Source organism: Vulpes lagopus, chromosome 7 (genome assembly GCF_018345385.1).
Source record: "Vulpes lagopus strain Blue_001 chromosome 7, ASM1834538v1, whole genome shotgun sequence".
Taxonomy (NCBI): Eukaryota; Metazoa; Chordata; class Mammalia; order Carnivora; family Canidae; genus Vulpes; species Vulpes lagopus.
The window spans coordinates 68,748,935-68,771,718 of NC_054830.1; the positions used below are offsets into that span (position 1 = coordinate 68,748,935).

At 39.3% G+C, this 22,784-nt stretch overlaps 1 protein-coding gene across 2 annotated transcripts in view; it reads left to right on the forward strand.

Moving 5' to 3' along the window:
- The window catches only part of ELP1 (elongator acetyltransferase complex subunit 1), a 59,566-nt gene extending 37,415 nt beyond the window's left edge, over nucleotides 1-22,151 (forward strand). For both annotated transcript variants that reach the window (XM_041761697.1, XM_041761696.1), the window contains 8 exons: nucleotides 5,824-5,886; nucleotides 6,258-6,318; nucleotides 7,759-7,872; nucleotides 8,883-8,994; nucleotides 12,734-12,861; nucleotides 13,328-13,482; nucleotides 16,594-16,669; nucleotides 20,552-22,151. In XM_041761697.1, coding sequence (XP_041617631.1) covers nucleotides 5,824-5,886; nucleotides 6,258-6,318; nucleotides 7,759-7,872; nucleotides 8,883-8,994; nucleotides 12,734-12,861; nucleotides 13,328-13,482; nucleotides 16,594-16,669; nucleotides 20,552-20,619 — 777 coding nt within the window. In that variant the 3' untranslated portion in view covers nucleotides 20,620-22,151. The remainder of the gene's footprint in view (nucleotides 1-5,823; nucleotides 5,887-6,257; nucleotides 6,319-7,758; nucleotides 7,873-8,882; nucleotides 8,995-12,733; nucleotides 12,862-13,327; nucleotides 13,483-16,593; nucleotides 16,670-20,551) is intronic.
- The last annotated feature ends 633 nt before the right edge of the window (nucleotides 22,152-22,784 follow it).

Genomic DNA, 22,784 nt, shown 5'->3' on the forward strand with positions numbered 1-22,784 from the left:
TCACCAGTGCTTCTCATATTTTTCACTCCTTAGGTAGGACAGAAGGGCCAGGGGGAGCTGGAGTTGGGTATTTCTCTTCGCTCATGTTAGTTAGGCCCAAGTCAAACCAGTTTTAGTTAGTTAGGCTCTGGCAAAATAGTTTCTCTTGATAGCAGGCCTTGTTAAGAGCAGTATGTTACTCTGTGCATAATCAAGATGACTTTTCCCTTCTTACCAGAAGCAGGAGATTCTCATCTGATACTGTGAGAACTTCCTAGGGTTCATGGAGGTAAAAACTCAACAAAAGTGTAGGAGCCTCCCTAAGACCGGACATCCATAGAGTTTTCAACTCTAGCCTTATTTACAGTGATCCTTCAGCATTGGTCACTTTAGATTTTCCTACCCTAGTACTGGTTCTGGTGGAGAGTTCTATGTGTGAGTCCCTGCTTTCTTCTGGTAAGTTGTGAATCTCTGCATCTGCCTGTCTGTCTCTCCACTTCTTAGGGCAGCAGTTTGCCCTATGACTTCAGTTCCCCAAATCGATCAAAGGAGAGTTGATTTTCAGTTTGCTCAGCTTTTTACTGATGGGAGGATGTCTTCCAAGTTCCTTGTGTGTTGGACTAGAGAGTGGAAGTCATATAATGCTTTTGAGATTCATCCATGTTATATTGTGTATCTATCTGTGTATTGCTTTTGATTGTGCTCATTGGTCTTGTTGTTTGAATAGGTCATGATTTGTGGATTCATCAACGAGTCGATGTACATTTGGATTGTTTTCAGTTTAAGGTTAGAATAAAGTGGCTGTGAACAATCTGGTACAAGTCTTTGTGAGGACAGATGTTTGCATTTCACTTGGGTAAATAACCTGTGAGTGGGAATGGTAGTGACGTAAGTGGGATCCATAACTTTGTAAGGAGGTGCAGAGCTGCTCTGCAGTGGCTATATCATTTTGTGTTCCCATCAGTGATATGTGAGTACCTCCTCTGTTGCTCCTGTACTACCTACGCTGGATGTATTGCTTATTTATGGATACGTAACAAATCACCTTAGAACTTAGCTTCAAATGACCAGCAAAATACTTGTTTCTCTGAATCAAGAATCTGGGCAGGGCTTAGTTTAAGGCCTGTGGCTCAGTGTTGTTCAAGGACTGCAGTTGAGTTGTTGGCCAGAGCTGGAGTTATAGGACTTGACTAGTATTTTTTTTTTCCACTTACCAGTTTTTTGTTGCTAGTAAATAGAAATATAGTTTTGTTTTGTTTTATTTTGATTTGTTTGTATGTTGACCTTATATCCTACAACCTTGCTGAATTTATTATTTCTAGGACTGTTTGGGATAAATTCTCTAGGATTTTCTATATTAATGAGCATAGTTTCAGTGACTAGACAGTTTTATCTTTTTAATTCGTATGCCTTTATATTTTTTTCTAGCCTTACTGTATTAGCTAGGACTTCCAGTATAGTGTTGAATAGAAGTGGTAAGAGTGGATGGGCATGGCATCCTTGCCTTTTCTTATAGTAGTCTTTAACAGTCTTTCACTGGTGTGAGGTTTGCTCTTGGTTTTCAATAGATGTAAGAACCTGGCAGGGCTATTGGAGTTGGCAAACTATATAGCCTGTGGGCCAAATCTAGCTGGCCACCTGTTTCTATAAATAAAATTTTTTTGGAACATAGCCACACCTATTTGTTTATGTATTTTCTGTGACTGGTTTTGTGTGTACAGCCACAGACTTGAGGAGTTGCAACAGAGATGGTCTGGCCCACAAAGCCTAAAATATTTGCTGTCTGGCCTTTTACAGAAAATATTTGCCAATCCATGTCTTCTTGGCTTAAGGAAATTCCCTTCTGTTCTTGGTTCTAAGAGTTTTTATCATGAGTGGGTATTGAATTTTGTCAAATGTATTTCAACTAAGGTATTTTTGTTTTAGATCAGTGCTAGGGTGAGTTACATTGATTTTTGAATGTTAAAGAGTCTTGCATCCCTGGGTTAAACCTACCTTTGTCATAATGTATTATTCTTTGTCATTATTGGTGAATTCAATTTGCTGAAATTTTCTTGAAGATTTTTATCCATAAGGGGTATTGGTTTATAGTTTTCTTGTTAGGTCCTGAATATGTAAAGAAATTTTACAGCTTAAGAACAAAAAGACAACCCATTTTTAAAATGACCAAAAGATTTGAATAGATATTTCTTTAAAGAAAATATACAAATGGCCAACAAGTATGTGAGAAGTTGTTCAGTTTCATTGTTCATTAAGGAATGCAGATCAAAACCACAATACCCACTAGAATAGCTTTAATCAGAAAAATGAAAAATAAGTTGGCAAGGATGTAGAGAAACAGAAACCCTTGTATATTGCTGGTGGGAATGTAAAATGGTACAGCCTCTATGGGAAACAGTTTAATGGTTCCTTAAAAAGTTAAACATATAACCCAACAGTTTCACTCCTGTAAATATATACTTAGGAGAAATGCAAAAATATGTCTACAAAGAAACTTGTGTGCAAATGTTTATAACAGCGTTATTTATGATAACCAAAAGGAAGAAATAGCCCAGATGTCCATCATGACAGATGAATGGATAAATCATGAGATACACACGTTTATTTACATGCACACAGGAGAATATTATTCAGTTGTAAAAAAGAATGAAAAACTGATGGATGCCTCAATTTGGATAAACCTTGAAAACATTATGCTTAGTGAGGTATCCAAAAGGACTAGAAAGGTAGGATTCTACTTACAATGAGGTACTTAGACTGGTAAAAGGAGAATGGTGGTTGCCAGAGGCAGGGGTAGAGGAGCATGGGAAGTTATTGTTTCACAGGTATAAGGTTTCAGTTTTGCAAGATGAAAAACATTCTGGAGATGGATGATGGTGATTGTTTCACAACAGTGTGAATTTACTTAATGCCACTGGGCTATATGGTAAAAACTGATTAAAATGGTAAACTTTATGTTATGTGCATTTTATTATAATCAAAAAAATTAATTAAAAAAAAAAAAGGAACAGGGGCATATGGGTGGCTCAGTTGGTTAAGTGTCTCCTTTTGGCTCAGGTCATGATCCCAGGGTCCTGGGATCCCTGCTCAGTGGAGAATCTACTTCTCCCTCTTCCCCTGCTCTCTCTCTCTCTCTCTCTCACACACACAGACAAATAAATCTTTAAAAAAAAAATACAAAGAATTTAAATTTAAAAAAAGGAACAAAGAACTGATACATGCTACAACTTGGCTAAATCTTGAAAGCGTTATGCTAAGAAGCCAGACACAAAAGGTCACCTATTGTATGGTTTCTGTGGTATGATAGAACCCAAGGAGGCAAACCCAGGAAAAAGGCACATCAGAAGTCACCAGGGAGGAAGGGAGTTGGAAGTGGGAGTGTTTTTTTTCAGGTGATTTAAAAAGCATTGGTGGTTATACAACACTGAATATAGTAAATGCCATCAAGTTGTACTTTATTTATTTATGTGCAAAGTGGTGGTTTTATTTAAAGTACAGGGACAGGATCTGTTGGCAGAAACAAATTGTACACTTTACTGTGCTTGAATGTCATGTGATTGCCACCTCAGTAAAACTCTCTCCCTCTCTCTCACTCTTTCTCTCTCTCTCTGCGGGTCAAACAGCACATACCCTGCTATGTCCGTTTGTGGACCTGTGCTCCTGGCCCGTTAGTGTGGTATATGCATTGGGGTCTGGGAAGAAAATATTTTATTTTATTTTATTTTATTTTATTATTTTATTTTATTTTATTTTATTTTATTTTATTTTATTATTTTATTTTATTTTATTTTATTTATTTATTTATTTTATTTTATTTTATTTTATTATTTTATTTTATTTTATTTTAATTTATAGAGAGCGAGAGAGAGGCAGAAACACAGGCAGAGGGAGAAGCAGGCTTCACGCAGGAAGCCCAACATGGGACTCAATCCCGGGTCTCCAGCATCACACCCTGGGCTGCAGGCTGCGCTAAACCGCTGCGCCACCAGGGCTGCCCGAAAATACTTATTTTATTTAATATTTTTAATTAAAAATAACTTAAAGTAGTATGTATGTATTGTAGATTGTTTAAAATGCTGAAAGTTGGGCAGCCCCGGTGGCCCAGAAGTTTAGCGCTATCTTCAGCCCAGGGCATGATCCTGGAGACTCAGGATAGAGTCGGGCTCCCTGCATGGAGCCTGCTTCTCCCTCTGCCTGTGCCTGTGCCTCTCTCTCTCTGTGTTTCTCATGAATAAATAAATAAAATCCTGAAAGTAAATAACAAAACACATCATTCCTATCACTCAAGAGATTGTTGCTATTCCCTCCAATTTCTAAATCTTCCTAGAATGCTCTCTCTGTGCACACACATAGGTACATACATGTACATTTTTAAAGAAAAGGAAATTATACTGTGCTGTTCTTAAATTTGCTTTGTTTATGTGGTTTTCATCTTTCTTTGTTAACACATTTTAATTTATCTAATAATTAAAATTCAAGTCCCCTTAATGGTTCCAAAATTTTTCCAGTAGATTGATCCAAAATAGGTTCCTATCTAGGGTCATGTATTACATTTTGTATCTTAGGTCTCTTAAGTGTCTTTTAACATAATGCATACTCCTCTTCCCTCTTTTTATGACAGTGATTACTAGAAGAAACCCAACCATTTGTCTTAAGTATTTCACTTAAAAAAAAAAAAAATAAAGATTTTATTTATTTGAGAGGGAGAGAGAGAACACTCATGTGGTGGGGAGGTACAGAGGGAGAAGTAAAGAGAATCCCAGGCTGACTCCATGTTGAGTGCAGAGCCCAGTGAGGGGGTTGATGTCACAACTCTGAGATCATGACTTGAACTGAAATCCAAGAGTCAGATGCTTAACTTGACTGAGCCACCCAAGCGCCCCAAAGAACAGATTTTAAACTTTTTACCTTTTAAAAAGGTAAAATATAGCACCTGGATACTGAGCATGGAGCCAGCTTGAGATTTTTCTCCCTCTCCCTCTGGGCCTCACCACCACCAACTTAAAAAAAATAATTTTTAAAAAAATATGTTTTGTTTTGTTTACTTCCAGTTTCATAAACTTCTAGTTATAAAATCACAGAAATGAAAAGTACAGCTTGGGGGGTATAGTCAATAATATTCTAATAAGGTTATGTGTTGACAGATGTGACTATACTTACTGTGGTGAGCGTTGAGTAATGTATACAATGGTCAAATCACTATATTGTACACCTAAAACTGATAATAACATTGTATGCCAACTATACTTTAATAGTATAAAGATAAATAAGCCTGAAATGTACATATAAAAATGTTTTGTTTTATATGCTTTACAAATACAATAATTATATATTGTGGCACATGCTCAAACATTTTTACTAGTAAAGCTACAAGCATCAAAAATATTTGAAGACTTTGGATATGCAGGTGTGTGCTACACTCATGTTTATTACACTCATTTTTCAGTTCAGTTTGAAGTTTTTCAAAATAAAAGGAGAAAAAATAAACACTGAAGAGCAAACAGAAGAGTGTAGAAGCCCCTAAATCTGCCGAATCAAACTGAGTGGTGTAGCCAAGACACGGGATTTCTGTACCTCTATAGTGGTGTTGATGCTCAGGGATGAGAGGAGATGAGGCTGTGTTTTTTAGTTATTTTCAGAATCTGTACCACCTGCCCCTTTATCTTCTGCATTGTTGTTTAGTGAGCAGGGACTCTAGGCCAGACATGATACTAGAAACTGGGACTGCAAGGGACAGGCTGGAAGGCAGAGAGCCCGCTCTGTAGGCAGCTCTGCACTTTGTTGTGGTGGCATCTGACACGCTTGCTCCATTCACCTGGTATCTCCCTTGATGTTCCTTGTCAGGATTATGAAGAAGCTGTGCTCTTATTATTGGAAGGAGCTGCCTGGGAAGAAGCTCTGAGACTGGTAGGAAAGTTTTTAAAGTCCTCCCTGTGTTAGGTGCTTAGCAGAGTGAGAGCGCAGTGAAGACGGGATGAGCTGGAATCCCTTGTCCTCTGAGGCTAATGAAGTTAAGTCGTAAGAGTATAGGTTCCTGGTCTAAGGATTTTTAAAACCATTTAAAACCTTTATTCTTGATGTTTGGAATTAGTTTTTTAAATGTGAAAAATTACTGATTTTTACTGAAATTACTTGAATGTTTGTTAGCTACCTTGTAGAGGCCTGCTTCTCTTGAAAATACCGAGTAACCTCTGAAAGTGATCCATTTCCTTCCTAGTGTCTTAATTCTATAGTGACTTACAGTTTTTTGCCTAAAATTACTGTATTTTTCCTTTTAGGTATATAAATATAACAGACCAGATATAATAGAAACCAATGTAAAACCTTCCATCTTAGAAGGTAAGGGTTACATCTCAGAATCCTATATTTGGAAGTGTAGATGTTGGGGAACAACGAATACTCATTCTGTTATTACACTTTAATCATGTTTTACAGAGAGTTGATCAGAATTCTCCACTGGGTGTGACACTTAACTCCGACCATGATTTTTAAATATGCTAAACAGTTAAATGGGTAATATACAATATATTTGAGTGTTAAAAACACATCATATGATATGGTTAAGAATTTTTATATTTGAGAATAGTTGGTAAACTTGAATATGAACTAGATATTAGATAATGGAGTTTTTTGTCAGTGGCCAGTTTCTTGCATTTAATTGTTGTATTGTGCTTATATTAGATAATGTCCTTTTTTTTAAAGATTTATTTATTTATTAGTGGGGGAAGGGGCCGAGAGTGAGACTCTCAAGCAGACTCCCCTCTGAGTGTGGAGCCTAAGAGCTTAATCCCATGACCCGTGAGATCATAATAATATCCTTATTCTTGAGAGATGTTCTGAAGTATTTAAGAGGGAAGGATCATATCTGCAACCTACCCTCAAAAGGCTCCACAAAAATAATAGTTCTCTGTGTGTGTATGGAGAAAAACAGGAAGCCAAAAATATGGCAAAATGTAAATAATTAGTAAATCTAGGTGGAGGGTATATTTGTACATTGAGTTTTACCAGTTCTGGAATGCTTGGGTGATAACTATGACTCCCTTAAAAGTAGAGTGGGAAAGCAGGACATCAGTTTGGCTTACAGAAATTTCCAGGGATAAGGGTTGGTTGTAAGCTCTGCCTTTTTAAGCACAGTTCACTCTGAGATCTGACTTTTGGGCCATGTACAGATACTCACATACTTACCCTGCCTGTGTCCCCCTCTCCCATCTTCATTAGCACCGTGGGAGGATTCTTTCTGTTTCATTCACCTAGGTACCCCCTACCTGGTTACTGAAAGCTTCAGTCCTGACCCTGCAACTGTCCATCGAACCAGCTCTTGCTGAGATTTTTTTTTCCCCTAATGAGCATGTAGAAAAATGCTCACTATTCGTCTGCATAGGCCTAATACCCATGTTTAGGAAGCATCTCAGTGACTGTCCTTTGTTTTTGTTAACAGCTTACTTGTACATTCCTTTTCTTTGCTGGTCCACTCCTAAGTTAGATACCAGGTCTTTGTTCTAGTGATTTTATCAATTTAAAGGCAGAAAGTATTCCAGGATGATGTTGATGAACTCTGAGATTGGAAATCTCAATGTACATGTAGTTCATTCTCCTAAAACGTTGTAGGTTAATTCTCAATAAGAAAAAAAATCAAAAAAAAGAAAAGAAAAGAAAAAAATCTTCCTTGGAAAACCTAAGTAACCTGTTTCATTTTGTTAAATTCTTACTCCCTCACTGCCCTCCTAGTTTGTCTCTCTTAAACATCTTGCTCAAATTATTTTCTATCTGCACCCCCAGCCCAGAAGAATTATATGGCACTTCTGGACTCTCAGACAGCCACATTCAGTCGCCATAAAAAACGTTTATTGGTGGTTCGAGAGCTCAAGGAGCAAGCACAGCAGGTGAATCTGGGTGAGTGTCTGCGTGAAGATATTGATGCTCTGGCCTGGTGGGGACACATCATACTTTGTCTTAGTGGCTTATTGTGCTTCCTGACATGTGATTACCGTGCCAGGGGACACCTGTGCCCTCTGAAACCCCTTAAGGGCCATGCATGTCTGTGTGTTGTGTGTTGGGGGGTGCTGGAGGCAGGACTAAGCAAGCATAAATGGGAAGAGCTCTACCACACATTCCCTCCATCCCCATCAAGCAGAGCAGCTGACGTACATTTTACAAAATGAACCTCCTTGGGGATCCCTGGGTGGCTCAGCAGTTTAGTGCCTGCCTTCAGCCCAGGGCGTGATCCTGGAGACCCGGGATTGAGTCCCGCATCGGGCTCCCTGGATGGAGCCTGCTTCTCCCTCTGCCTGTGTCTCTGCCTCTCTCTCTCTCTCTCTCTCTCTCTCTCTCTCCTCCCCTCTGTCTGTCTCTCATGAATGAATGAATGAATGAATGAATGAATAAATAAATAAATAAATAAATAAATAAATAAAATCTTTTAAAAAAAAACAACAAAATGAACCTCCTTGCCCTTGTTCCTTTGCTTTATTTTTTTTATTTTTTTATTTTTATTTTTTTAAATTTTTATTTATTTATGATAGTCAGAGAGAGAGAGAGAGGCAGAGACACAGGCAGAGGGAGAAGCAGGCTCCATGCACCAGGAGCCTGACGTGGGATTCGATCCTGGGTCTCCAGGATCGCGCCCTGGGCCAAAGGCAGGCGCCAAACCGCTGCACCATTCAGGGATCCCCTGTTCCTTTGCTTTAAAAGAAAGAAAAGAAAAAATGAGTTGGTATTGGTGTGCTGGTGTATGGTAGTAATAACTTTATTTAGTATTCTCTCATTTCACTTTGCGATCTACTTTGTAAGAATTTTCATCCATCCTCAGCTATGTCCTGGTTAACTATACTCCACTTGCCCCACTGAAGGTAAACCTACATTTGCAGGGAGTTTTCATTCTGTTTCTGATTGTTCTTTTCTAGATGATGAGGTGCCCCAGGGTCAAGAGTCAGACCTCTTCTCTGAAACTAGCAGTGTCTTGAGTGGCAGTGACATGAGTGGCAAATACTCCCATAGCAACTCCAGGATATCAGCGTAAGTATCATGTTTATTAAGCACATTGACCATGCCCTGGGTGTATGGAGAAACAGCAAGTAAGTAGGTTCTTTTTCAATAGGACAGTGCAGGGGAGAGAGAGGACAGTTCTCAAGGCCAGGATGTAGTTTTGTCCAAGGACTTTCCCCACATATCTAAGAAATTAGGAAATGTTTTCTGCTTAGCTTTGTGGATTGTGTGTTTACCCATGCGCATGAGGCCCTTACACTGGTACTCAATTGTTATGACATCTGATTGTATTCATTTAACAAATAGTAGGTGACTGGACTGTGTAGGCACTGAAAACATTAAAAGATTATAAAGAGGGGCACCTGGGTGGCTCATCCAGTTAAGTGTCTGCCTTTGGCTCAGGTCATGATCTCAGGTTCCTGGGGTCGAGTCTTGCATCAGTTTCCCTGCTCAGCGGGGAGTCTGCTCCTCCTCCGTCTGCCCCTTCCCCCTGGATGTGCTCTCTTTCAAATAAATAAAAATCTTAAAAAAAAAAAAAAAAAAGATAAAGATTGTAGGCATCCTCAGTTCAAAGTCAGGATTAGAAGAGGTCATCATGCTTATGCAGAACACCCATATGCTAGTTGTAGTGGATATTACCAGAAACTTTTAAGGAGGTAAGAACTTATAGTGATCCTTGGGGAACATAAAACATGCAAGATTGTGTATTTAAATTGAATATTGCTTTAGGAATTCAGAATAGAGATTTCTGAGGTTATGTAGGGTGATCAGAAACAAGAAGAGAGGCAGCTAGAAACTGGGCTTTTCAGAGTCAGGACAACAGAGTCCCAGACAAGACAAGTGGCATAATTAAAGGCCTCTGAGCAGGAAAGATACAGGATTTGTGTGTGTGTGTGTGTGTGTGTGTGTGTGTTTTAATTTGACTATTTTAAATTTAAATTTAATTAACGTATAATATATTATTGGTTTCAGAGGTAGAAGTCAGTGATCCATCAGTTTTATATAACACCCAGTGCTCATTACATCACCAAGTTATCCCATCGCCCATCCCTCTCCCCTCCAACGACCCTCAGTTTGTTTCCTATGATTAAGAGTCTCTTATGGTTTGTCTCCCTCTCTGATTTTGTCTTGTTGTTTTTTCCTCCCTTCCCCTGTGATCCTCTATTTTTCTTAAATTGCACATATGAGTTAGATCATATAATAATTGTCTTTCTCTGATTTAGTTATTTCCCTTAGCATAATAATATCCTCTAGTTCCATCCATGTCGTTTCAAATGGCAAGGTTTCTTTCTCTTTTTTTTTAATGTCTAACGTAGTATTTCGTTATATATATTCACCACATCTTTATCCATTCATCTGTTTATGGACATCTGGACTCTTCCATAGTTTGGCTTTTGTGAACATTGCTGCTATGAACATTGGGGTTCAGGTGCCCCTTCGGATCACTCCATTTGTATCTTTGGGGTAAATACCTAGTAGTGCAGTCGCTGGGTCATAGGGTAGCTCTGTTTTCAACTTTTTGAGGAGAGCCTCCACACTGTTTTCCAGAGTGGCTGCATCAGCTTGCATTCCTACCAACAGTGTAGGTGGGTCCCCCTTTCTCCACATCCTTGCCAACGTCTGTTGTTTCCTGACTTGTTGATTTTAGCCATTTTGACTGGTTCAGTGTGATGGTATCTCATTCTGGTTTTGATTTGTATTTCCCTGATGATGAGTGATGTTGAGCATTTCTTCATGTGTCTGTTGGCCATGTGTATGTCTTCTTTGGAGAAATGTCTGTTCATGTCTTCTGCCTGTTTCTTGACTAGATTATTCTTTGGGTATTGAGTTTGATAAATTCTTTTTTTAAAATTTTTTACTTATTTTAATTTTTTTATTTACTCATGAGAGACACAGAGCAAGAGAGAGAGGCAGAGACACAGGCAGAGGGAGAAACAGGCTCCATGCAGGGAGCCTGATGTGGGACTCGATCCCGGGTCTCCAGGATCACGCCATGGGCTGCAGCCGGCACTAAACTGCTGCGCCACTGGGGCTGCCCTGATAAGTTCTTTTTTTTTTTTTTTTTTTTAAGATTTTATTTATTTATTCATGAGAGACACAGAGAGAGAATGAGAGGCTGAGACACAGGCAGAGCGAGAAGCAGGCTCCATGCAAGGAGCCTGATGTGGGACTTGATTCCGGGTCCCCAGGATCACACCCTGGGCTGCAGGCGGCGCTAAACCGCTTCGCCACCCGGGCTGTCCCCCCCTGATAAGTTCTTTATAGAATTTGGATATTAACCCTTTATCTGATAAGATATTTGCAAATATCTTTTCCCATTCTGTTGCTTGTCTTTTGGTTTTGTCGACTGTTTCCTTTGCTGTGCAAAAGCTTTTTATCTTGACAAAGTCCCAATAGTTCATTTTTTACCTTTGTTTCCCTTGCCTTTAGAGACATGTCTAATAAAAGTTGCTGTGGCCAAGGTCAAAGAGGTTGCTGTCTGTGTTTTCCTCTAGGATTGTGATGGATTCCTATCTCACATTTAGGTCTTTTATCCATTTTGAGTCTTATTTTTGTGTATGGTGTAAATAAATGGTCTAATTTCATTCTTCTGCATGTAGCTATCCAAATTTCCCAACACCATTTGTCGAAGAGACTGTCTTTTTCCATTTGGATATTCATTCCTGCCATGTCAAATATTAGTTGACCATAGAGTTGAGGGTGCATTTCTGGGTTCTTTATTCTGTTCCATTTATCTATGTATCTGTTTTTGTGCCAGTACCACACTGTCTTGATGATTACAACTTTGTAATGGAGCTTGAAGTCTGGAATTGTGATGCCAATAGTTCTGGTTTTATTTTTCAACCTTCCTTTGGCTATCCAGGGTCTTTTCTGGTTCCATACAAATTTTAGGATGATTGTTCCAACTCTGTGAAATAAATTGATGGTATTTTGATAGCGATTGCTTTGAATATATAGATTGCTCCAGGTAGCACATGAGCTTGGAAATTTTTCCATTTCTTTGTGTCCTCAGTTTCTTTCATGAGTGTTCTCTAGTTTCTGAGTATAGATCATTTGCCTGGTTGGTTGGGTTTATTCCTAGCAATCTTATGATTTTGAGTGTAACTGTAATTGTGGTTCATATATATTTTATTATATTCAAATTTTACTATGCTAATTTAAATTTTACTTTATTGCCTTTTAAGTTCGTTTTTTATTCTAAAATTTAAGTTGGTTCTTCTGTTTTTTTTCCAGCTCTCATTATCAGATATAACCTCATTTTACTCCGTATTTTATTTTTATTTATTTACTTACTTAGTTTTAAAGATTTTATTTATTCATGAGAGACAGAGAGAGAGAGAGAGAGAGAGAGAGAGAGAGAGAGAGGGGCAGAGACATAGGCAGGGGGAGAATCAGGCTCCACTCGGAGCCTGATGGAGCCTGATGTGAGACTCGGTCCTGGGTCTCCAGGATCACACCCTGTGCTGAAGGTGTCACTAAACCTCTGAGCCACCTGAGCTGCCCTACTCTGTATTTTAATCAGAATTTCAAGACCAGATACTACTTTTTAGGGTTTTCCTTATTACTTCCTGCCTTGAAGACTTCCCTCTCCCAAATTTGTTTTAGCTGTTACTCCCAACACCTCATCACCATTTTTCCCCAATATACATACCATCTATAGACTCTCTGGGTTCTCAGAAAGTTTTGATGGCCAACAGGTACATTTATTTTAATCTATTCAGTGCAAAAAGAGCCCCTTCTATAACATCTTTCTAACGTCTCCTAATAGGCGATCATCTAAGAACCGCCGCAAAGCAGAGCGGAAGAAGCATAGCCTCAAAGAAGGGAGTCCACTGGAGGATCTGGCCCTTTTGGAGGCACTGAATGAAATTGTACAGAGCACTGAAAAACTGAAAGGTATATTCTCAATACTGGTGACTCTTGCTCCAAAAAAGGTGAATGGTGAATGGATAGCACAGAGTTCATTGGTAATTGAAGTACAGTTTTCCCAACTTGAGGAAAGACAGAAACTTTTGGCAGGAAACGTCCTTTCAGGGCACATTCCTGAACCACTCTCAGCTGGTAACCTAGAAGCCTTCCTTCACTGGCCCCCCGCCCAGGCACTGTGGGAGACATCAGTGCCAAAGCCAAAGTATAGGTAAAGGATTATGAAGACATTGCTTCCTGCTTGGGCCCCAGCATGTTCCTTTTTCTTTTTGAAGTAGAAATGTTGAATTATTCCAGCATTTGGGAAGAAAAATGTGGGAGATAGCAACTATAGTGTGATATTAAATAGTTTTTTGCTTGGGAAAGAAACCATGTTATGATCCAGCAATGGAGCTGGGGACCCAAGTAACCACTTTTTCAAATTTCTTCTCTCTAGATGAAGTACACAATATTTTAAAGATGCTCTTTCTCTTTGAGTTTGATGAGCAAGGAAGGGAATTACAGAAGGCCTTTGAAGATACCCTCCAGCTGATGGAAAGGTCACTTCCAGAAATTTGGACTCTTACCCACCAGCAGAATTCAGCTACACCTGTAAGTTTTCGTCAGAGACAGAATGTGCATTTTTAAAAAATCATTTCACAGGTTCTTATGTTCACACAATCTCTTAAAAGTCAAAGCAAAAGATTTTCTTATTCTTAAAAACATAATATGCTGTAGTTGCATTACCTTAGGCTTATGTTTAAGCTGTCGGTAAGATGATTTCCTATTTGAGTACACCTTGGCCTAGGTTAAGTTTGCTTTTATTTCTCCTATCCACGTGAAACAGCTGTCATGGAAATGACAGGCAAGTCAGACAGTTACCCCTGCCTTCAGTGAAATTGGACTGGAGAAGGGGGATGGTGGGGCCACAGGTGGCCTCTTACCTCCCTGTTCAGACTTTGGATGGGATCAGAGTTCTTTAAAGTAACCCAGACAGGGGCACCTGATTGGCTCAGTCGGTTAAACATTTGACTCTTGATTTTAGCTCAGGTCACGATCTCAGGGTTGTGGGGTGGAGCCCCACATTGGGCTCCATACTTAGCACAGAGTCTGCTTGAGATTCTTTCTCCCTCTACTTCTCCCATCTGCCCCTATCCCCATTCTCACACACACTCTGCCAAAATCTTCAACAACAACAAAAGTAACTCACAATTGCTTTCCCTTTTGTTTTATGGAAAATTTGACTTAACACTTCTATCTACCGTTATGAGGATCTTTGCTACTTATGTTTTTTTTATTTATTTATTTATTTATTTATTTATTTATTTTTTATGATAGTCACAGAGAGAGAGAGAGAGGCAGAGACACAGACAGAGGGAGAAGCAGGCTCCATGCACCGGGAGCCTGACGTGGGATTCGATCCCGGGTCTCCAGGATCGCGCCCTGGGCCAAAGGCAGGCACCAAACCGCTGCGCCACCCAGGGATCCCCTGCTACTTATGTTTAAGGCAGTTGTGTCCTATCAGGAATGCTGAAGTGTTACCATCTTTTTTTTTTATAAAGATTTATTTATTTATTTATTTATTCATGATAGACACAGAGATTGAGAGAGAGGCAGAGACAGAGGAGGAGGAAGAAGCGGGCTCCATGCCGGGAGCCCGACGTGGGACTTGATCCCGGGACTCCAGGATCGCGCCCTGGGCCAAAGGCAGGCGCCAAACCGCTGCACCACCCAGGGATCCCCTGCTACTTATGTTTAAGGCAGTTGTGTCCTATCAGGAATGCTGAAGTGTTACCATCTCTTTATTGTGTATGCCTTTGCTCAGTCTCTCACACCTGAGGCCTATTGTTAAGAGTTTCTGAGTTTCTATTTTGATTTAGAAAGGCTGGTGTGTTGGGCATGGTCCATTAAGGAAAACAAGCACAGCTATTATTTTAGCAGAGAGAATTTAATAATATGGAACTAATTGAACAAATATTAGAGAACTGAAAAGGCAAAAGGGCGCACGGAGAAGGAACACCGAAATAGTAACTATGAGGGAACAAAGGAAGAATTTGGGATTATTACAGTTTAAAAGCTTGGGTATGGGGCCTTGCTGGTTCTTAACCCTCTAATGAGGGGTGCCAGCCAACTGGTGCTGATATTGCTGAGGGGGCACAATGGCTCTAAGTCTATAGAAATAAGCAAACTGGAATAAACAGCCTCTACCAGGGTAAAGAGGTGTTGCATAAAACAAGGAGCGCAGCCTCTTTTTCCAGCCCTGCCCTCTGTCGGGTGTCTGCTGTGGGTGGAGCATAGTGAGCCAGGTGGCAAAGGTGGGATGGTTTCTCAGGCTCCCAGTCCCAGCGTCATAAGCACTGTAGAGAAGGGAGGGTTTGGAGCCTGGGGAGAAACTGGTATTGAGCTCACTGATTAGAAACACTTGAGCTTTACTGGGGCCTCAGTTTCCTCAGTTATAAATGGGGATAGACCGCCATATACACTTCACTAGACTGCTCTGAAGGTTAGATGAAAGGGTAGATAGAAGCACATATAGCATACCATAAAAATAAAGTTGAGAATCAGCACCCCATAAGTATTTGAATTTACTAAAATAGGTATTTCCTGGAAGAAATGTGATCATCTTCAAAACTATACTGGTTTTTTGAAGCTTTAACAATTTATTGTACCTCCCTACGCTCTTCCCTGCTCTCTTCCCTACTCTTTTCTATTCAGATTGTATTTTAATTTTTTAAAATTTAAATCTTACTTACTCTACAGTACAGTACTGGTTTCTGAGTAGAATTCAATGATTCATCTTACATATAATAGCCAGTACTCATCACAAGTGGCCCTATCACCCGTCTAGCCCATCCCCCACCGTGTCGCTCTCTCAGCCCTCTGTTCTCTATCAGAAGAGTCTCATGGCTTGTTTCCTTCTCTCCTTTTTTTCTTTTCCCCCTTCCCATATGTTCATCTGTTTTCTTTCCTAAATCCTATATATGAGTGAGGTCATACGGTATTTGTCTCTCTCTGACTGACTTACTTCATTTAGCGTAATACGTTTTAGCTCCATCCATGTTATTGCAAATGGCAAGATTTCAATCCTTTTGATAGCTGAAGATCATATTAATTTCTGAGACACCAACTTTAAGAGTCTTCTGGGGAAATAAAACTAGAATTATGTGTTTGCTCTGGTTGGTAAATTGTAGTAATGGCCTTGTACAGGATCCCGTGAGTCCTGGGGAAGTGCTTTGAGCAAGACATTGCTGCTGAGAAGGTGCCCCCAAGGATATGCATGCTGAGCCAAGTGAAGACAAAACAGAGGGCTGGCCAGTGCCCCCTGAGGCTTATACAGACACAGAATTCCTATGAAGTGTCTTGTTTTACCTTGAACACGTGTGCACAGTTTCCTTTCTACTCCATGATATGCAAGTATTTGTTTTAATATCAAATACCCACAAATCTTTGAGTGCAGTTTGATACTCTGTATTCTATAGCATATTGTACTTCTCCCCTCAGGGTATGACTTGCTTATTTGGAAAAGACAGTTACCTTCTTATCATTACCTTCTCTTCTGGAAGAAAGGAGATTGGGACATCTGAATTGAGACTGGGAAAACTGGCAAAGTAAAATCATGAAGGAAAAGAGAAATGACACATTTACTGCTGGTGAAAGTTTGGCTTTTGGTATCTGTAGTCATTAGAAGTATAAAATAATGTTTCCTGATTACTTTCTGCTTAGGTTCTAGGTCCCAATTCTACTGCAAATAGTATCATGGCCTCCTATCAACAACAGAAGACTTCAGTACCAGTTCATGGTTAGTATTTTTTCCTTTTCATGATCACAGTTCTCAGCAGAAGGAGTATCTTTCTATAAGTGTTGAGAAAGTCAACAGTATGAGGAGAGAGATCAGGTATTGACTACAATTTTCCCTCAATTTTTTGACTTTTTAATAAAAGTTTAGTGCTTCTAGTTGTAAGAATGGGAGGGGTGGGCAATCCAACATGACATTAAACATATGAATTTTTAAACGATTATCTTGACATAACACTGCCCATACCCTGGCGTACACTTGTCCATACAAACACATCACAGTTGAAGTTGGAGTCTAAACAGTCCAATTCACGTATATATTTTAAGGATCCTTCTGAATCATCATTTTTGGCTCTTGGCAGTTAAGCATTGCATCTTGGGGACATTCTCATAATCATCTTCAGGATTAACAATAAAATTTGTTACATTTTTTTTTTTTAATTTTTATTTATTTATGATAGTCACAGAGAGAGAGAGAGAGAGAGGCAGAGACACAGGCGGAGGAAGAAGCAGGCTCCATGCACCGGGAGCCTGACGTGGGATTCGATCCCGGGTCTCCAGGATCGCGCCCTGGGCCAAAGGCAGGCGCCAAACCGCTGCGCCACCCAGGGATCCCTGTTACATTCTTTGTAACCAAAGAATGTTAGCATTTTATTTACATTTCCTATTTAAATTTACCTAAAATATTTTTTGTTTTGTTTTGTTTATTGGTCAGGGAGATGATTCCCAATTAGACTGCAGAGCCCTTAAAGTTAAAAGCCCTAAAGGCTTTCTTTTTTAAATTTGGTTAGAAACAGATCTTTTTGGTGCCTGAGTATTTACCCTGCAGGTGGCTCAATCAAGCATACCGGCCTCTTAACTTTCAGAAGTTAGTGGTATATTCTGAAATAATTGGGAGTTTTTACTACTGTAATTTGTATTTTCTGAATATTTTTTCCTTAAATGCTATGCTATACCAGCATTCTGATGACATTTGAAGTAGCCTTTGGGGTGTACAGTAAGTTTGAAGTTTAATAGCTTATGTTGCTCCTGGGAATAAATGATGTACTTTCCATCCAGCCTGGCTCATGTATCTAGACAGTAACTACTGTGTTCCTATCTCTCCTTCTTCCTGAAGGCTGACTGCTTTTGCTGTATCAGTCCTGACATACACGTAGTGTTCTGAGTTGCTAAGAGTTCATCTTAGATCTGAGGCAGCTTGGTAATTGCTCAGTTTGTACTCTGCAATCTAGGTGTGATTTCTGCCCCACTTTCCTCACTGTTGGCCTGCTGCTGACCTTGAGGTCAAGTCTAGACATCTTTCCCTAGAGTATTTTGGTGGCTTTATCAAAGAGCCCTTGCATTTTCCAGCTGAGCCTTCAAGACACTAATATTTTGAGGGTCTTCAGTATCTGAATACATAAGTATTATCAGTGTCCTTGTGGTTACAAGATGGTGTAGAGAAGAGAGGTTCTCATATTCTAAAAGTAGGCAGATGAACTACTGACAAAGCCCCATGCACAGATGCCTCAACTGCCCCTCCCAGCTAAGGGTACAAGTGAGTAGTTAAGCACACTCACATCCCTGAGAGTGGGATCTGTGACGTGATGGGCATTTTCTCTCTTTCATGTTTACGGCCCTAGTATCATGCAGATCAGTTGTAAATCTTGCAAAAATGTAGGGTTTCATAAAATGGATTAAAGGGTTCTCAGAAAAGTGCTTGAATTTTTGTAGCTGAGTTGGGCTTGTTAGTTATAGTTGATAACAAATTAAGTGCTTCAAATGGGAATGACTATCAAAAGATTAAGAAAAGTCCTTGGAAAATTGATAAGACCCTCAAAGTATTTTTGCAAACGGAATTCTTGTACAGAGAAATTCAAACATGGAAAGGTGGAGGATGTCGTGCCTTGTCATACAGTTTGTCAGAACAATTACTTTCCTGCTAAAAAGTCAATGGTTCGTATTCTTAGTTAAGCGTAGAAATCAAATGTAATTATAGTTATGTCTAATTTTTAAAAAATAGAATAGTTTATTTTCATAACCCGTTTCTTTTTTTCTTTTTAAGATCATTTAAAGTTTAGTCAATATTTCACATGAAATGATGGACCTTGCTGATAATGAATTTCCAGTATCAGTGTCCTTAAATTAGGAAAACCTCCTGTAGTCTTTTTGTCTATCTAGCTTTTTGTTTAGGGGAGTAGAAATACTAACTGTACATGAAATTACAAAGCTGATGTGATTAGTGGTAAAAATCTGGATTGTACAGAAAAGTATGTCAAAGAGTATTAAAATTTGATAATTTCTAGTACACGTAAGTATATGAAAATCATATTTATAAAAACATTGTATCTTATTTTTTCACATTGTTAAATATTCTTTTTTTTTTTTTTTTTTTTTTTTTTTTTTTTTTTAAATTTTTTTATTTATTTATGATAGTCACAGAGAGAGAGAGAGGCAGAGACACAGGCAGAGGGAGAAGCAGGCTCCATGCACCCGAAACCTGATGTGGGATTCGATCCCGGGTCTCCAGGATCGCGCCCTGGGCCAAAGGCCGGCGCCAAACCGCTGCGCCACCCAGGGATCCCCTTTTTTTTTTTTTTTTTTAAATTTTTTTATTTATTTATGATAGTCACAGAGAGAGAGAGAGGCAGAGACACAGGCAGAGGGAGAACATTGTTAAATATTCTTAATAATTTTTAATACAGATGTCCTTCTGTTGGAAGTGTATTACAAACAATGCTGAGAAAGAGTGCCTTTATATATACGTATTTTCTCATATCTAAGCTACCTCTATATCTATCTCTGCTACCACAAATCTGATTGAAAGGGGGCCCAGGCGGAGCCATGTCTCTTGATCTTAGGGTTGTGGGTTCAAGCCCCATATTGGGTGAAGAGATTGCTTAAAAATAAAATCTTTAGGGATGCCTGGGTGGCTCAGTGGTTGAGTGTGCCTCTTTGGCTCAGGGCGTGATTCTGGAGTCCCGGGATCAAGTCCCGCGTCAAGCTTCCTGCAGGAATCTGATCTCCCTCTGCCTATGTCTTCCTCTCTCTGTGTCTCTCATGAGTAAATAAATAAAATCTTTAAAAAAAAAAAAAAAATCTTAAAAAAAAAGAAAAGGAAAAAGGCCTGGGAGTTTTATCTAATAGTGACAGTTATACCCTATCCTCCTCCTTCTCTTCCATTTGCTTTTTTCTACAAATATTATAGGGACATTTTTATTGATTGGCATATTCATAGAATTTATTTATTAATTTTTAAAAAGATTTTATTTATTCATGAGAGAGAGAGAGAGAAAGGCAGAGACACAGGCAGAGGGAGAAACAGCCACTCCCCTCCGCCCCCCCTCCCCAGGTTGGGGGGCCTGCTGTGGGACTCAATCCCAGGATTCCAGGATCCAGATCTGAGCCAAAGGCAGATGCTCAACCACTGAGCCACCCAACCACCCCTGTTCATAAAATTTATCATAGAAGTATTTTCTATTCATTAATTGTTAACCGAATAACATGCCCCCACATTTTTTTTCTCTTTTAATTAAGGTAAATTTTGTAGTGAAGTGTACAGATCGTAGGTATACAGTTTGATGAGATTTAATAATTACATATGGCCTTGTAACCCCCACCCCCTCCCTCTCAAAATATAGAAAATTCTTCTACTTTGTATCACTCAGTGGGCATTTTTTCTTCTACCCTTCCCTATGCCCAAAGTGGAAATCTTTCTTCTTGGGGCAGGGCCTCCAGGCTGTTTACTCGGACTGGAGGTTGTGAGGGTAACAGGACCATTAACTCTGGTCTGTTGGTTATCTTATAGTTGCAAAGCCCAGTCGCCCAGTTTTAGCACAGAGTTACTGCCTCAGCTTCCCCCAGCAGGAAAGTGTGTCTGTCACAGTTTCCCTTTCCTTTCTTCTAGATGCTGAGCTCTTTATTCCCCCGAAGATCAACAAAAGAACACAGTGGAAACTGAGCCTTCTAGAGTGATGGAGCCCAGCAGAGATGGTTTTCCTTGCACTCCTCCCTCCTCGAGGACTGGCTGTCGGGAGCTGGGAAGAGTAAAACGATAATCTACCTTAGTGGTGTGCAGAGTTGCACAGTGGACCTGAGCAGACACCAAGCAGTTCTGCTTTATTTTATTTTGTGCATAATTTTAATCCTTAGCAAACCAGTAAGCTTTAGCCAATATTGCATCATTTTGTAAGAATTACTGTTCTTTTGTTTAATGCTGTTTGAGAGCACATACTATTTATGGTAATCAGAAGATTGGCTTTCATTTCACAGCTCCCAGTCTGATTCATTTTGGGATCTTCGACAAGGTCACATAATTAATCTGTGTTTCAGTTAATTGGGAGTGATGTTTCATGGCTTCTACCTCAAAAGCGTGAAGAAAAGAAAAATGTTTTTAAATTGTTTTTATGTTCCTGGAGGAGAGATTTATATATAAAAAACATGGCTCTTAGCGCTACAAACGTTTGGTGAAATTTAACCCCTCAAACGACTCTTCACCTTGACCTAAAGCAGAATAAGTAGCTAAATATATCCTTTGAAATTCTAAGCTTTCAGATGCTGACAGCTGTTACTTTGTTACATCTTACCAGGGCAGGTGCTTCTAGTTATAACATTGAGCTCACATCACCTTAGGGACTATTTTTCCCGTCTGTGAATTTTCTGCTGATGAGTTGGCAGTGTTAGAGCTGGAACCGATTAGAATTTCTGAACCAGTATCATGCACATTGGGTATGGCGAACAGTGATGCACAGTTGCAAGTTGTTCCTTTCTTCTCCTAAGAAATGGCTGTCTTTAGCTAAAAGGTTTTTGTCAGTATCGAGGCCATTTCATTTATTTTTCCTTATGGTGCTTCACTGACCTTTGTCTTACAGTTATTTTCTTTGGAAAAAATGAGAATGTTTTCTCTTTTTTGAGAAGTCTAGAAAAAAGCTCAGTTCATTTTGACAATGATTTTGTGGCAGTTTCCTGGGTAAAGTTAAAAATTTCTTCCATGCTTTTAGTATTGGAACCGGCCTTCATGACTGTACATAAACGATTATGGAGTATAGATAGGCCCAGAATTGTAATTACAGTCATTCCCTAAATAGCAAAATGTTAACTATAGCATCTAGGTGTGTTTGCTTGTATAATTAAACTTTTCTGTGTGTCTGAAAATTTTCACAAAATAATAGGGGAAAAAAGAAGGTACTTCCTGTAGAAATCTACTTTTGGAGTCATACCCATAATTGATTAGCTGTAATTAAGTGCCCCACACTGAAAGGCTGCAAGTGCTTTATGTCTACTCTTCGACCTGGGTTAATGAACATGGTAACTTACATGACTTTTTAATATATTAGAGTGCTCTTATTATGGACAATGGTAAGGGCACCCACGCCTGATGGATTGGAAATAGAAGTAAATGTGTCCCTTGATAATACTGTGACTTTTCATAGATGTTCCATTTCCTTAAGATAATGTATTGAAGCAGCAAGAAAGAATTTGTGTGAATACAAATTACTATCAATTACTATCTCTTTCCTGTGACCAAGATGGAGCTTTGTTCCTTTGGAGAAGCAGCAGGTGGGAGCAGACCTTCTGAACTGAAGGCAAAATCAAGGAAGAATTCATGGGGAAAGTGCAGTGTATGGGAAGAGGAGAAACTTATGGAAATGATGAACGCTTAAATTTGGGGAAAGGCTCTGTCAGGATTCTAGAAAAGAATATATAATTCTACCACTGAATTGGGACTCTGTCCCAAAGCAAGTTCATGCTGCAGTAAGCTGAAAACCCCAGTTATTTTGTTGGTCCCCTTGAGTCCAGATGCTCCAGACAGCAAGAGGAAACTTGGAGAGGACGATCTCCTACAATCAAAGTGCATTTTAAATTTATGCTTAAAAAAAAAAAAAGAGGCAGGAGGTAATGTTTTTATTATGTCCAAGTGTAGCTTGGTGTAATTTCTTAGCACTGCCATACACTTTAAAATACATTTTCCATACATGTCTCCATGTATGTACACACACGTGTTCACCTTTCGGGCATTGTTTATAGTCCTAATTGGAGAGGGTGTTTTCAAAAATAAAACTAATGATTCTTTGTAATTTAAGGTGACTACAAGCTTGGGAAGCAAAATCAGCTTTTTTTCCTGCTGCTTTGCCACCTCA